This window comes from Pteropus vampyrus, unplaced genomic scaffold, assembly GCF_000151845.1.
Source record: "Pteropus vampyrus isolate Shadow unplaced genomic scaffold, Pvam_2.0 Scaffold1, whole genome shotgun sequence".
In the NCBI taxonomy this organism is placed as follows: Eukaryota; Metazoa; Chordata; class Mammalia; order Chiroptera; family Pteropodidae; genus Pteropus; species Pteropus vampyrus.
Window position 1 is genome coordinate 33,063,918 of NW_011888782.1, and position 14,136 is coordinate 33,078,053.

At 40.2% G+C, this 14,136-nt stretch overlaps 1 protein-coding gene across 3 annotated transcripts in view; it reads right to left on the bottom strand.

The window, feature by feature from the left end:
• The window catches only part of PLCXD2 (phosphatidylinositol specific phospholipase C X domain containing 2), a 46,434-nt gene extending 32,298 nt beyond the window's left edge, over positions 1-14,136 (bottom strand). Inside the window, exons 1-2 of one of the 3 annotated variants that reach the window (XM_011381187.2) lie at positions 14,073-14,136; positions 13,400-13,688 (exon numbers count right to left, since the gene is read on the bottom strand). In XM_011381187.2, coding sequence (XP_011379489.1) covers positions 13,400-13,562 — 163 coding nt within the window. In that variant the 5' untranslated portion in view covers positions 13,563-13,688; positions 14,073-14,136. Of the gene's footprint in view, positions 1-1,350; positions 1,463-13,399 lie in introns of all 3 variants that reach the window. The other 2 variants (XM_023526256.1, XR_897137.2) reach the window with 2 other exon arrangements.

Sequence of the window (14,136 nt, forward strand, 5' to 3'; positions counted from 1 at the left end):
GCTAAGTGAAATAAGCCAGACAGAAAAAGTTGAAAACCACATATCACTTATATGTGGGATATAAACCAAAAAGCAACAAATGAACAAGACAAACAAACAGAGACTCATAGACATGGGCAATAGACTAGTGGTTACCAGAAGGTGGGGAGGAGGAGAGAGTGGGGGAGGTATTTGGGGTAAAGGGGGTCAAATATGTGGTGACAGAAAGAAATCTAACTATGGGTGGTGAACACACAGTGCAATGTATTAATATATGCCTTACTGTTAAATTGTATACCTGAAACTTACTGGATTTTGTTAACCAATGTCACCATAATTAAAAAAAAAGAAAGAAAGAAAGGAAGAAAGAAAGAAAGAGCATGTTCGAAGACTGGCATCATGAAAAAGACAACATATTTTCTTTCAGAGTTTTCTTCTGGTCACAAATTGTCACTGGATCCCTATACATAGTCTACGAGACAAAGTGTGAAGTGTTCAGCAACGTGTTGAAAACCTCTCTCAAATGGCTGAAGTCTGTCTTTCCAGTCCTTTTCTATTTCTTTCTCCTGTCATTTCTACAGTGAGCCATGGCAGGCCTGTTCTGTTCCCTAAATGTGCCCTTGTGTTCCTATCTCTAATCTTATTCATTTGGTTCCCTCTGTCTGGGATGCCCTTCCTTCCCATATGAAAACTCTACCCATCCCTCACTGTCCTGCTCCCAGTGCCCTCTTGGTGTAGCTGTTCCTTAACCCCTATCTGGAAGTAACTGCTCCCTTTTCCAGGTCCCTATCACAATTCCTTTCTTTTCCACTGACACCACATTCTGCTTTTATAAGTTTTATTTAAACTTTAGTATCTCTTCTACAAGATTATAAACTACACCTTGTTAATTTTTTAAAGATTTCCTACAGAAGCTAGTATAATCTAGGTACATATCAGGCAATCAAAAAGAATGATTAATAATAACAGCTATATGTCCAAAATTTATGCTTGTTTTGCACTAGACAATATTCTAAGCACATTATAGGTATTAGTTTAATTCTTAAACGAGCTTTGTTGGGTAATGAAGAATTTAACCTTGCCCAAAAAGAAGTCTGTCTTTGCCCTGGAAGGGAAGTAATTTCTTAAGCCCTTGGAATATCCTGTCAGATAAGAGAATCCTTGTTTACCTGGGGAGCTTTGGAGCCATATCAAAAAGTCTAAGGATGTGATTTACGGTAGTGGCTTTGAGTCACATGGGCATAGGCTCAACCTCTGGAGGCGCTGGTCATGTGGAGCCTCAATAAAAACTCTGGACACCAAGGCTCAGGTGAGCTCCTCTGGTTAGTAGTACTTTGTGCATATTGTTACACATCGATACCAGGAAAGTACCTCTATCCATGACTCCAGAGGCGAGGACGACTGGAAGCTTCACGTTTGGAACTTTGCTGACACCTGCCCTAAGTACCTCTTCGTTTGGCCAATTTTAATCTGCAGTCTTTAGCTGTAATAAACAGTCATTGTGAGTATACAATTTTCAATGAGTTCTGTCCGTCCTTCTAGCAAATACTGAATTAAGGGTGATCTTGAGAAACCCCAAACATGGGTCTTGTGAGCTGTGCTTCCTATAACCTTGCATTTGTGAGATAAGTATTATAATTATCTCCATTTTACAGATGAGAAAACTAAAGGAATTTTTTATTCAAGGTCATGTAATGAGTAGCCAGGATTTGATCTTTGGTATGCTAAAAGGAAACCCACACTCTACACTACTTCTCTATACTGTCTCCCATGTGAATAAAAATTAAAGACAGATATAAGATAAAAAATATTAAGGACATAAAAATGAGCATGTGTCCTTAAATGCTGACGACATTTAAGGCAGCTTATGTAGAAAAATATCTTGTATTACAACTCAAGTGTTTAATCTCTATGAATATTGCAATAAATTTGGTATGAACAGTTTGTAATTTTGCATGTTAAAATATTTCTGTGGCCTGACCTAAGAACATACTCATTTGCAAAGTTATATATGAGAAGTGGGCCTTGTAGTTATTGAATATAGGAAAAGATTTGTTTAAAAATCTTACAGTCTTTGGGAAAAATCTCGTTTGTCCCTTGCCTTTCCATTTTAATTACTTGAATGTGACACAGATCATAATCATTTGTCTCTGAGTTCACTTGACTCCTCTTTGTCCTGTGCTTCCATGGCATTTTGTTCACATTTGATGAACTTAGGACACTGTGTGGTAATTATCTCTGCATCTGTCACTGACACCGAATTCTCAGTATTTCAGAGTGGGATCATGTCTAACTCATGCTCACATCTCTACAGTTCATAAGTTTCTGGCTTATGGTAGATTCTGAATACATATATAGAGAATAAATGCAAGCATAACTCCTTGAATGAATAGCCGTTTAGAGAGCTGCCTAGGACAGGTCAGTCTAGGTCTCCTGATCTTTTCCCAAACTTCTCTTTGGTCTACCTAACTTCCTTAAACAGGTAGAATTTTCACTGTACCTCTTCTTCTTCACTCCCAACACCTGTATACACCCAGCTCCATTTATCTCCATTTGACCTTCTAGCTTGACTTATCTGGGTCAATGAAAAAAAAATGTGTTAGGAAACACAGATGACAAAAATAAACCAGAAATGACAACTAAAGGAGGAGCTATAATAAAACATAGCATTCAACAATTTAAAAGGAAAGGTCCCAGAGAGTAGATTTCTTACAATTCATGCCTGTGTATATCATCTTCTAATAACATCTCCCTGGGCGGGGGTGGGGTGGGGGGTGGGGGGGGGGGGGGTGGGGTCTCCCATCTCACACACCTGAATTAGGTCCTTGGGAAAAATGCAGCATTTGTAGAGAACTTGACTCCATATTGACAAGTGCAGAAAGGATGACATCTTTAAGATATACAAAATATAGCCAAAACGAGTGCAAGGTTCAAGATCAGGGAAACATTTAGTAATTTCTTAAACCAAAGAATAATATCTTTAAACCTTGCCAACCCAACGGGATAAACTTCAACTATCAGACTTGATTATTTTCCATGGGTCATATGGGCCACATGGGATAATGTTAACAATAACCATCAAACTGCCAGCAAAATTTGAGAGGGCTATGTGGCCAACTTAATTTTTAATTAGGTATATACTGAATTCATAATTATTCACAATGCAACAAAACAACTGTGTAAGGAAGAATTCTTGGAAGCAGAAGATGTTGATCAACTTATTTTTTATGTGCTGAGAGGCCCAGGGGCATCCCGCCGTCTTAAGACAGACATCTTCCTGGGAATCTAGAGAGCCAGTCCTGGTCCACCCCAACTGGCTGGATGAGCTAGAGAGCTGGAGTAAATCAGAGTTTTTCAGGGTACTTTCAGACCTTGAGTATTGTCAAATGAAGTATTTATATGTAAAAACAAATACAAGTAGAGCTTCTCTGCTTATAGGTTTAACCAGAGAGTCCCCACTCCTGAACTTGATTTGCCCTGGGGGACACCAAGCCTCCCTAGGACTCTGCAGGGCATCATGGGAATTCCATTGCTCTAGATAGTCTCCCAGTTGGCCCAACCTCCTAGGAGTCAAGGGATTTTCACTTCCATGTACGGGAGGCATTTTAAAGCCCTCTATACATGAACAGGTATCTATTTTCCTTTGAAAGATTTTCTCTTTCTCAAATGTCCAAGAGATCTCAATCCCAACTCCAAAATAAGGCACTGCATAGGTAATTAATAAGAAATTTATGCTCTATTTTGCTAATTAGTACCCTGATCTGTCTGAACAGATGGTATCATCTTTGGTATAGAAACACCTCACAGAAAGGACTTGATCATCCCCTGAAGAGGCTTCTCAATTATGAAATAACCACATTTTCTTGAACAACCTTTCAGTTTTGAACACAAAATAATAATATGAAGTTTAAGGGAAAACAAGAAAAGTTTAAAATAAACATTAAATTAAATATCCTACTACAAAATTCTGCTTTTATTGAGCCTCTTGGTGTTAGTAACCTGGAATGTCAGGGTGTGAAATGGATGGTATTTTATGAGGTAGTAAAGTAACTAAAAGTTTCCATTTTACATCTGGGTTGTGATGTGGTGCACACAGCTAATCCCATCCCACCCACAAGCTGCCAATATGGTAGTGGAAATGGTTAAACAAGAAATGACAGAATTCATGTAGAACAAGCAGAATGCTAGATGTGCTTGGGAGGGTTGCTTATCTGGGACTAAAAGCTCAGGACAGATTTCTTGAAAGAAGTAAAATTGGTTAAAATCTAAATATATATAAAATAAAGACACTAATTACAAACTCAAATATCTTATTTGGATATAACAGTAGCTTTGAGTGAAGGTGGGGGTTGGTTGGTAAACTGTGAAATATAAGATTTAGCTCTGAAATCGTTTCCACTGGGTGCCAAATATGTCCTTCTCTCAATCTGAAATGTCCCACAGGTACCTCAAACTCAGTGTGCCCCAAACTAAGCATATCTGCTGCCCTCCACTACTCCTAAGCCTAATCCTTCTCCTGTATCCCTGCTTCTGGGAATGCATCACCCTCCTCTCAGTTACCTAAGATAGTCATGCCTTCCCATATACCCTCCAATTAGTCACCAAGTCCTGTTGGTACTTCTTCCTATGTATCTCCCATGTCTGTCCTTTTTCCTTTGTCCCCAATGTCACCCTCCTTCTCAGGCCAGCATCTCCAACGTGGATGACCTCATCAGCAACCTAAGTGGCTTCCCTAGTTATAGCACTTTCTGATTCTAATACTTTTTGTGAACTGCAGCCAGAGTGATCTTTCTAAAACACAAAACTTAATCTTGTCATTCATCTGCTTATCACCCTTCCCATGCCTGTTAAGGTAAAGCTAAATCACTTTAACATAGCTTATTAGACCTCTCAGTGTCTCTCTTCCTTGAAACTATTTTGGTTTCTTACATGGGACATTTTCTCTCTTCAAGATTTTCACCCATATTGTTTCCTCTCCTAGAACACTCTTACCCTTGTTTCTTTTATCCCGGGGCTAATTCCTGTGTATCCTTCAGATTGCAGTTTACTCATCACTTCCTCCAGGAGGCCTCTCTGGACTCCCCAGTCTTGTTAAAATGCCCCTGGCATATGCTTCTTCCGGGAGTAATCTCTACCCCTCAATTACTCCATATAGCGTATTGTGTCATAACTGCTCGATAAATGCCCATTTCCCCAACTAGGCTGTATATTCTTTGAAGGCAGAAACCATGTCTGTATTTATCATCACTGAACCACCAGTGTATAGGCAAGGGCCTGGCATATAGGAGATAATCCACATATATGTGTTAACTAGAATGAAAGAAATAATGAATTCTCATATTACTCCTCAACATCCCTGTTAACTGATGAGTCATTTTGCTTTTCTTCACTCTTATGTAGTTATTTTAGGGCTTTTATCCATTCCTGAACAAGTCTTTCAATGGCTGCTTTTTTGCCTTTAGGATAATGTTTAACGTTTAACCTTGGAATGACACAGAAAGCTCATTAGCCTGCATTTCCAGCCTCATCTCCATTTCTTTCTTTAAATGAAGTCTGTGCACTGGTTTCTTCAAGGTCACCCTAACCTCTTGCTTCATGTTAACTCTGCATTGTGACGCTCTTCTTTCTATCTGCAACACCTGGATATTTACTACGTGCTCTTTACGACTCAGCCCAAGGGTCCTCTCCTCTTGGAAGCACAGTCTACCAAGCTTTCTTCCTCCTACCAGTAACAGAATTGGGTACTGGTTTTATGAATGTTATAGTCTCCTGTGCATTCTTCTCCACAGTGTTTGAATTTTGGCTTTTTTCTCTTCTAAGATCATAACTTCTTAAAGAGCAGGGAAAAGAATCTTATTAATTTCTATATTAACCTCATCTAACACAGTATCTGGCATGAAAGGGCACTCAATACCCTCTGAATAAATGATTTCCCTTTAAATAAATATATTTTAAAAATATTGACAATGAGAACAAAATGAAATGAAAGAAATAAGCAAGCAGCCACACTTTTTCAAAAGCCAAATTGACACCACGTGCTCATATAATTCTTATGAGGATCCATGTGAATGAGCACCTCCTGGCAGGTTGGTGACCTGAACCCAAACCCAGGGAGGAGGGAAACACTGTTTTCATCTTTATCTGCTTGACATTTTTTTCGATCTGGTTTCAATTGTACTTTAAGAATACTGTTTTCAGTATATAAGTCTTCAAATCATGCATGTTCATAAAATATTCATCTCAGTCTGACAGAGTCTAGAAATTTCTCAGTTCCACCATTACTGCAGACTACTGCTGAAAGGCAAGACGTTTGCATTACAGGGTACAAACGCTTCCTATTTTTTCCTTCGTTTGATTGTGTCAGTTCTGTACAGAGAAAAAATATTGACAGAATATTCTCTGAGAAGATATAATGCCTTACAGCCAATAGTTCTAGAATAACTGGAAATTTTTTAAAACCCTGCTATTCTCTTAGAAAATGTCAGATCCTTAGTAGACAATGAATCTAAGAAAGACTGCCAATACTTCATAGATAACACAATTAGACAGCTCTTTTAGAGCAATGCAGTCCTCTGTGGCCAAACCTATTTTATCCTGGAGGCACTAAAGTTCTACTAATGGAATCCTCCCAGGTGGTGGTTGATCTTCACAGGTGTATAGCAGTGTAATCCAAATTCCTGTGGATATGGGAAAGTGGAAGGAACCCTGCTCAAGCATGTGAATAAATACTCACACAGATTTAGTCATAGTTCTCCTCCACCTATATTTGGTTCTTGACTTATATTCAACTTCTTTTTACACACACAAACACACCCACCTATTACAATATCTATAAATAATCCCTCCTCTGCAGCCTGGTTTGAAACTCTAATTAGGGTTATTCGGCATTTGCAAAATGGTTTGCACCTTTCCTTTACAGGATGCTAAAGCATTTCACTAACACTGCCTCCAGTGTGCCTGTGCACATAAGCTGTTAGAGGCAGGGGGAAGATGTGGAGCCAATCTTTGTCATGGTGTGGAGTCAGGTCAGACCACGTGTTAGAAATGGAAATCTCAGCTTCAGAAGCACATCTAAAACAGCAGCAGGCTCCTAGGATCTGAAATGGCAGTGGGCATGTTTTGCAGGATCATTATAAAGGGTAAACAATAAAAGGCATTAAAATTTGGGCTCTCTTTAGGGTGAGGCTAAGGTTGAGGCTCAGTGTGTATGCATGTATGTGTGTTAGGTGATGGGCAGTGTGTGTGTGTGTAGGGGGGGTGATGTATATGTTTAGAGGGATCATGAAGCTATTTCAATGGCTAAGGGAGGAGTTATACAATCTCTATTTTGTAATGTTCTTATTCTTGAGATGGGTGGGAACCAAATAACTGGATTAGGAGGGCAAATGATGGAGAAATGAGGCGAGCAGAGGCAAAATTAACAACCTTGTCACAGAGGGTTGAATTTTTCCCAAAGGCTGGACATGACAAAGTTTGACAGCTGAACTTGGAATGAGAGGACAGAGTAAGTACCTAAAGAGGATTTTCTGGCTCTCTTGATTAGCCGCACTCATACTGCATGTAAGGCTCCCTTGGTACTCACATCCTGGGCAACCTTCCATGTATCTTTCCCTTAACTAAGTCCCCTAGAGGGGATGACATTTAAGCTGCCCTGATATGATCAGACAGAAAACACTGAGCCACATGGATTAACTGGAAGGTCAGCTCCTTAAATGGACTATAAATTACCTGAGGGTATGGACTACATCTTATACCTCTTTTTTGTTGTCCATTCCAGGCACAGGCTTTCAGTAAATGAATGTCATGATTAATGTAAAAAAAGACATTATAATAATAATTGCCATTATTATTATTGCCATTATTATATAGTGCTCATTTTGTGACAGGAACTGTTCTAAGTATGCTGTAAGAATTTATTTGATTCTCATACTGACCAAATGGCGTGGTGCCATTATTATCTCTGTTTTACAGAGGACACTGGGCACAGAGAGGTTAAGTAACTTGCCCAAGGTCACAGAGTTGTGAGGGGCAGAGTTGGTGTTCAAATCCAATGTGGCTCTAGCCTTAATATTTTTAACCAATCCATGATTCTGCTTCTTATAGACATGTGTGATTTCTGAACTACTTATGGCTTTTGTGTGATTGGGAATGGGGATGGGGAAATCTAGGAAAAAGCCTTCTTGGAAGAGAAATCTGCTAATGGGATCACCAAAGTTATAGCCTCTTTTTTATTCCTCATAATGACCACCCAAGGGAAAAAAAAAAATGAAAACAGCAACAAAAAAACTGTCTTCCCACTTAAGAGACCATTTTGGTCCCACATGATTTTTTTTGAGGGACTCAGTTCTGCAAAATTCAGTTTGGTCCCTGGTTTTCCATTGGAGAATGGGTTTGTTCTAGCGCTGACTCTTGGTTCATGCTATCCTCAAAGGGGAGCTGACCCAAACTTCTTGTTCCACAATGTATACCCTTTTACGTCCCTAAATCTCTTTTAGATGTACCATACTTGGTCCAACTTCCAGAAGCAGGATCTGAATAATTATCCCTTCATCTTGCCCTGGTAATGATTTTGTCTCCATGTCACACCTATGGGAAGAGACTGTGGAACCACAGGAAAAGAGCTATAGAAATCACCAGTGGCCAAAGGCAGAACTGCACAAGAAAAAGATAGGATTCCAGAAGGGGGATAACCATCAACAAGATGAGAACAGAGAAGCATTGGGAATCGGAGAGCAGTGGGGAGCGTCTGGACAAGGGCTGACACTGGAAAGGGAGATGCCAGGGTCCAGGCCAGGTCAGTGGAATGAGGGTGAAGAGAGGGATGAGAAATGAGAGCAGGCTGAGGCTGCAGCCAGACAGGAAACATGAGAAGCTCAAATTTGACAAGGGAAGAAGGAAGGCAGAAAGGATGCAGGGTGAAAGAATTGTTCCTAGGACAGAAGTTATACTTCTGACTCTTCTGACCATTTTATTCTGCCTCAGAATTTTCCTTTCTAATGGGGCTCAGTGATGAGCCATATCTATAGCTACAGGAATATTATGCAAAATAACAAGAAATTGGAAAATGTTTGGATTGCTTCATATGGCTAGACATGAGGTGAACCTAACCAATCTATTTAGTTTAGCTTTGGTCACAGTTGGAAATGATGGTGGCTGCACGCCACATTTCCAACATTCTTATTCTCCAGTTCCATGCATTAAATTACTCACTTGACAGTCACCAATGACTAAGCTGCTACCCTGTACTAGGATTTAGGATTATAAAGGGGAATAATCGTATTTTCTGTGTGCAAGTTCTTAGACAGTGTACTATGATAAAGTTATTAACAAAGCATTCTTGAGGGGCAGGAGAGGAAGACTTCTAGTTATTTCTCCAATATACTCCTGTCCCTTAGCTTAATTCATTTATTTCTCTTGGAAAGTCCCCTTCCCAACCCTGACCACTAAGCCACATCCCTTGAAATTTTGACCATTCTTCAAATGCTGTTTTTTTCAAAAAAGCAGTTCCTAACCTCAAAATTTGGAATTAATCTTTCCATTCTGTGTGTTTCTATAATATTTATTTACATTTCTGTTTACGCTAATTAGTTTTTTTAAATTGTATATGGTGAATGTACACACACACGCACACACACACACACGCGCACACACACACAAGGCTTCTTAAAATGTATTCGGGGCCTGTTCATTTAGAACGACTAATCTACAGCCCGTTTCAGGATGCTAAAGTGAGAGGATCCTGCTTTATTCTAGCAATTGAGAATCCTTATATGCACATGGCAAAAATAATTGCTTGTTTTGAAGAGGCATAAAAGAAATGGCCGTTAGACCTAAAATGACCCAATTTTTCTTCTTATCTCTTTCTACGTTGGGACAAAGAAGTAGCAACAAGAACAACAAAAAAATTAATCTAAGAATTTTTTTAATGTGGAAAGGACTCTATATTTCATTTACTCCAACATCTTTTTTGCAGATGAGGAAACTAAGTCCTGATAGATTTGGATATTTCTTTGATATTACACAGCCAGAATCATCAATATCAAATTTTGAGACTCTTAAGTTCAAGGCTCTTTGTTCAAGATCGAATATTTTACCTTTAATAAAAAGAAGGAAAAGAACATGGTAAAAAAAAAAAAAGTAGCACTAAAATATACAAAGAAAAGGAATTCACTGAAAAGCCATGTACATTATAGGAAAAAAAATTTCCTATCAGTCCACTTGTCCATAAAGAATATCATGCTTTCAACAACATCAATGAAAATGTCTGTAGAGTTTAAAGCTTCAATTTAAAAATCTGACTTTTGCAATTTCCAGATTTTTTACCCTTAGAGTCTATAATCATTCTATACGGTTGACAGTGAGAATCGTTCTGAGGTTCTTCTCCAAGACATTTCAATATGTTCCAGTGATACCGGTCATTAACAGGTGTTCTTAACAGTTGTGGAAGTAAAATAATATATTAAGGCTTTGCGGAGTAGAGCACACTCACACATGTTCTCTCCCATCATGACTTAGGCAAATGCAGCAGATGCAATCAAATCTGACATAGTTTACTCCATTCTGGGTCTGCTATTACTTCCAGAACCTGTGCCTTTTCCCTGCCTTTTCTCATGTCACTGCTGAGCCAGCCCTGTCCTTACAGATGCGATCCAATCTTATAGACACCGTAGGTCAGCACTTGCGAGCACAAACTCGTACATACACACACACATACATACACGCAATAATAGGTCTCACTACTAAATTTGAATTTAAAACTTACTGTGTTCTAATTCTAAAATTCTATTTACAATTCCAATTATGAACAGTGAAATATATATCACTTAGCTATATACTCTGTATACATAATGTATGTGAATCTATCTATCTATCTATCTATCTATCTATCTATCTATCTATCTATCTATCATCTATCTATCTATTCTATCTATCATCTCTTCCCAGTGATACATAATCACTCAGATAAAGACCACCTAGTCTAAAAATTTTTCATTTGCTGCAGAGGATGGTCTCTGAAAACTAGTTTTCAGTTAGAGATTACCCTGCCCCCCATACACACACTGCTGCTCTGCACTTCCCAAGGTCCCCTTGAGGGCAGAAGGAGAGTTCACCAGTTTTGGAGTCAGCTACACAGAGACTTAAATATTAGTTCTGCTATTTACTATTTGTGTGATCTGGAGAAAATTACTTACTCTCACTGGACAGTAATTTCTTTATTTCCAGAATGAAGGTAGTGATACATCGTGGAGGGGTAAGGATTTGAGGTAACGTCTGCTAGTGAGTGCTGCATGGTAGTGCTCAGAAAATAATAGCTATTATAACGAAGGTGATGATGAGAGGGAAGAGGAAGAGAGGATGGAGTAGGAAAATGTTGACCTCCACTTTCTAAAATGTCTTTTGTATTTTTTAGTAAGGCTTGGCAGAACTTGACTGCTAGCCTTTATCTGGGGAATATTAAAGTTGAGGTTGGGGAGAAGGAGAGAGAACTAGTGGTGGGGCAGGGGTGCAGAAGGGGTGGCTAACATTTAATATGTGATTTTCCCGTCTTGAAGCTCATATATACATAAACTCATGTCCCTTCTACTGCTGGGAATAGGACAGTCATTGTAGTGAATTCAGCATCTTTTGAGAAGTCAAGGCTTGCTTGCTTGCTTGCTTGCTCTTATTGATTGATTGATTGATTGATTGATTGATTGCTTAGAAGGACCAAACTTTACAAAGAAGGGTGAAAAAATTCCTGTGTACTCAATGGCAGCTAATCATAGAATTTCCAGTTACAGCAGCAGACTCTGGTTGCTTGCCAACTCTGGCAATTGTAGTCACTGTGAGATACCCTACAGATTGCAGAACAAATGTCCAGCTCCTTTGTGGAGTAATGGTGTCAGAGTGCACTGTCAAGCCACAGGTAGAGCTGCTGCTGTGGTCTGAACCTTCCAAAGTACAATGGGAAGGAGGAAGCCCCAGCCTACCCCAGACATGCCCTGAATGACAGAGCCATTTAGGGCCTGTGTAACATGTCATTCTGTTTGCAAACACATACTACTTGCCATACCACTTGACAAAACAAACCATCAGAAAGCCTGATGACAAATGACTAATGTTAAAAGAGGCCTGTGCATCATTCCAATGATGACTCCATAGGTGTCAATTAAACATGGAAAAGACCTGTTCTGAAGTATGACCATCTAGCATTTCCCAAGGATCTGCAGTCACTGGCTGATAGAGTACAAGTGATCATAACTATAAAGAGATTTAGCAGCCCTCTCCATGCCCAAAAGCAACAAGAGCCCATGGGGGCAAGGAACTTGGAAAATCTCCAAAATTAGAAGAAAATAAGGAAAAGGCTGCATCTGAAGCCAGCACTGCTCTTCCTCATGCATAGAAAGCAAAGATCTGGGGTTGAATGAGGTCATCTTTCAGCCACCAAAAAGGCAGACTGTTCCCAGGAATGCTGAGGAGTTTGTCTTGTAGTCTAGGGGTGAAGTCAATTGTTATGTCTCCAGGTGAGAGAAGGAATTGGCAGTAGTCCACTCCCTGCTCCTAGGAATGCTTTCCAAGTACCAGCATCTAGGACTTTGCCCAGCATACTAGGCCAAGATCATTGTAGTTCAAATGTCCTTCATAGAAACCATGCTTTTACTGGCTTTTGAGAGGAAGGAAGAGGACCCATTTAACAAATCTAATGAGAGTGATGCCAAGGTATAAAACTCCTAGAAGAGAGACAGTAGCTGGAGCAGAAGTGCTTTTCAAGGCTGTGGTTCTAGATCTGTCAGGCAGACACCTGTGTATATATAGACAAAGCTTCAAACACCACCACCTCATCACACCTAATGACTACCTGTGACAAGTGCTTGCATTCTCTATTTCTGGCTTTTCCAAACACGAAAATATGTGTCTTTACACTCAGTCCTGATTCTGAACCTATTCTTTAATGCTAATCTTTTTGTTTGTTTGTTTCTTTCTTTCTTTCTTTCTCCAATATGCAAGGTCAGGTAAGAAAGGAAATACTTTTCAGTTTTAATTTTGATCCAGATCTAAAATTATTAATGACTTTTTATTCATTACCCTTGATCCCTCCTTTTTTTCTGTGATTCAAGTAAATGCAACCCTCACATACCCTGACCCCAACATTAGAAGATAATAGTCTTAGAATAAGGTTATCAAGTAAAAACAAAACAAAACAAAAAGACAAAAAACGGCGCTTCTATTCTCCTGAGTCCCTTTTGCCAATGATGCAGCGTACTTAAATCTCTTTACAGTAGCTGCTTCAGTGTTAAGTTTTTGGTTTGGAAATAAAAAGAGGCTTAGTTAAGGTCACTGACAATTACTTTATCAGCACAATAGAAGACAACCCAACCCATTAACAACACTAAAATGGCAGAAGCGAACACAGTGGGAACAAGTAGGAAGAGAGGAATACCTGGGATTGCCAGATTGGAAAGGGGCACGTTGTGGAGGTGAGGGGGCAGCGAGGCCATCCAGTCGGCATTGCAGACCTCCGATGATGTCTTTGTCCCGCTGGGGTTGGGGGAGCAGATGGTCCCCATCCTGAGTTTCCTCCTTACCTTCCTAACTGCCAGCATCCCTCTCGGTCAGTCAACAAACTGTCCAGGTTCTGTCGAGTGCCACTCACTCAGTGATCATCATGCCCAGGCTCTCTAGATATTTCAGGTCCACCTTTGTCACTCCAGTCTTACCAAAATACCTTTCTGCCAGGGAGACAGGACAAATAGGTGGTTCTCTACCCCACAGCACCCGCAGTCCCCACCCTCTCAGGCCCAGCCGCTGTTCCACTCCTTTAATCTGCTCACTGCCGGCTCCGTTAAACTTCTTATGTTCTGCTCTGGAGCACTGGGAAGGTAGGCCCCTAGAGATAAATCTTACAGAAACTGAACGTCCGACGAGCAGCCACGCCCGTAGCCACTTACAAGACAGGTGCCTACACAGCATATAGACAAGCCGGTGGCTCTATACATACGTGAGCTCCCGGACGCTCCATCACCAGCCTGATACAGGCTTCTGTGGATGTCACTGGGCTGGCACCTAAGCCAGGCCTGCCTGCGCTCCCTCCCCCGGCTTCTCCGCACACACACCTCCTGCCCTGTGCTTCCTGAAGGGGCTCAGAAGAGTAACCGGCGGCACCCGGACTCACGGCAG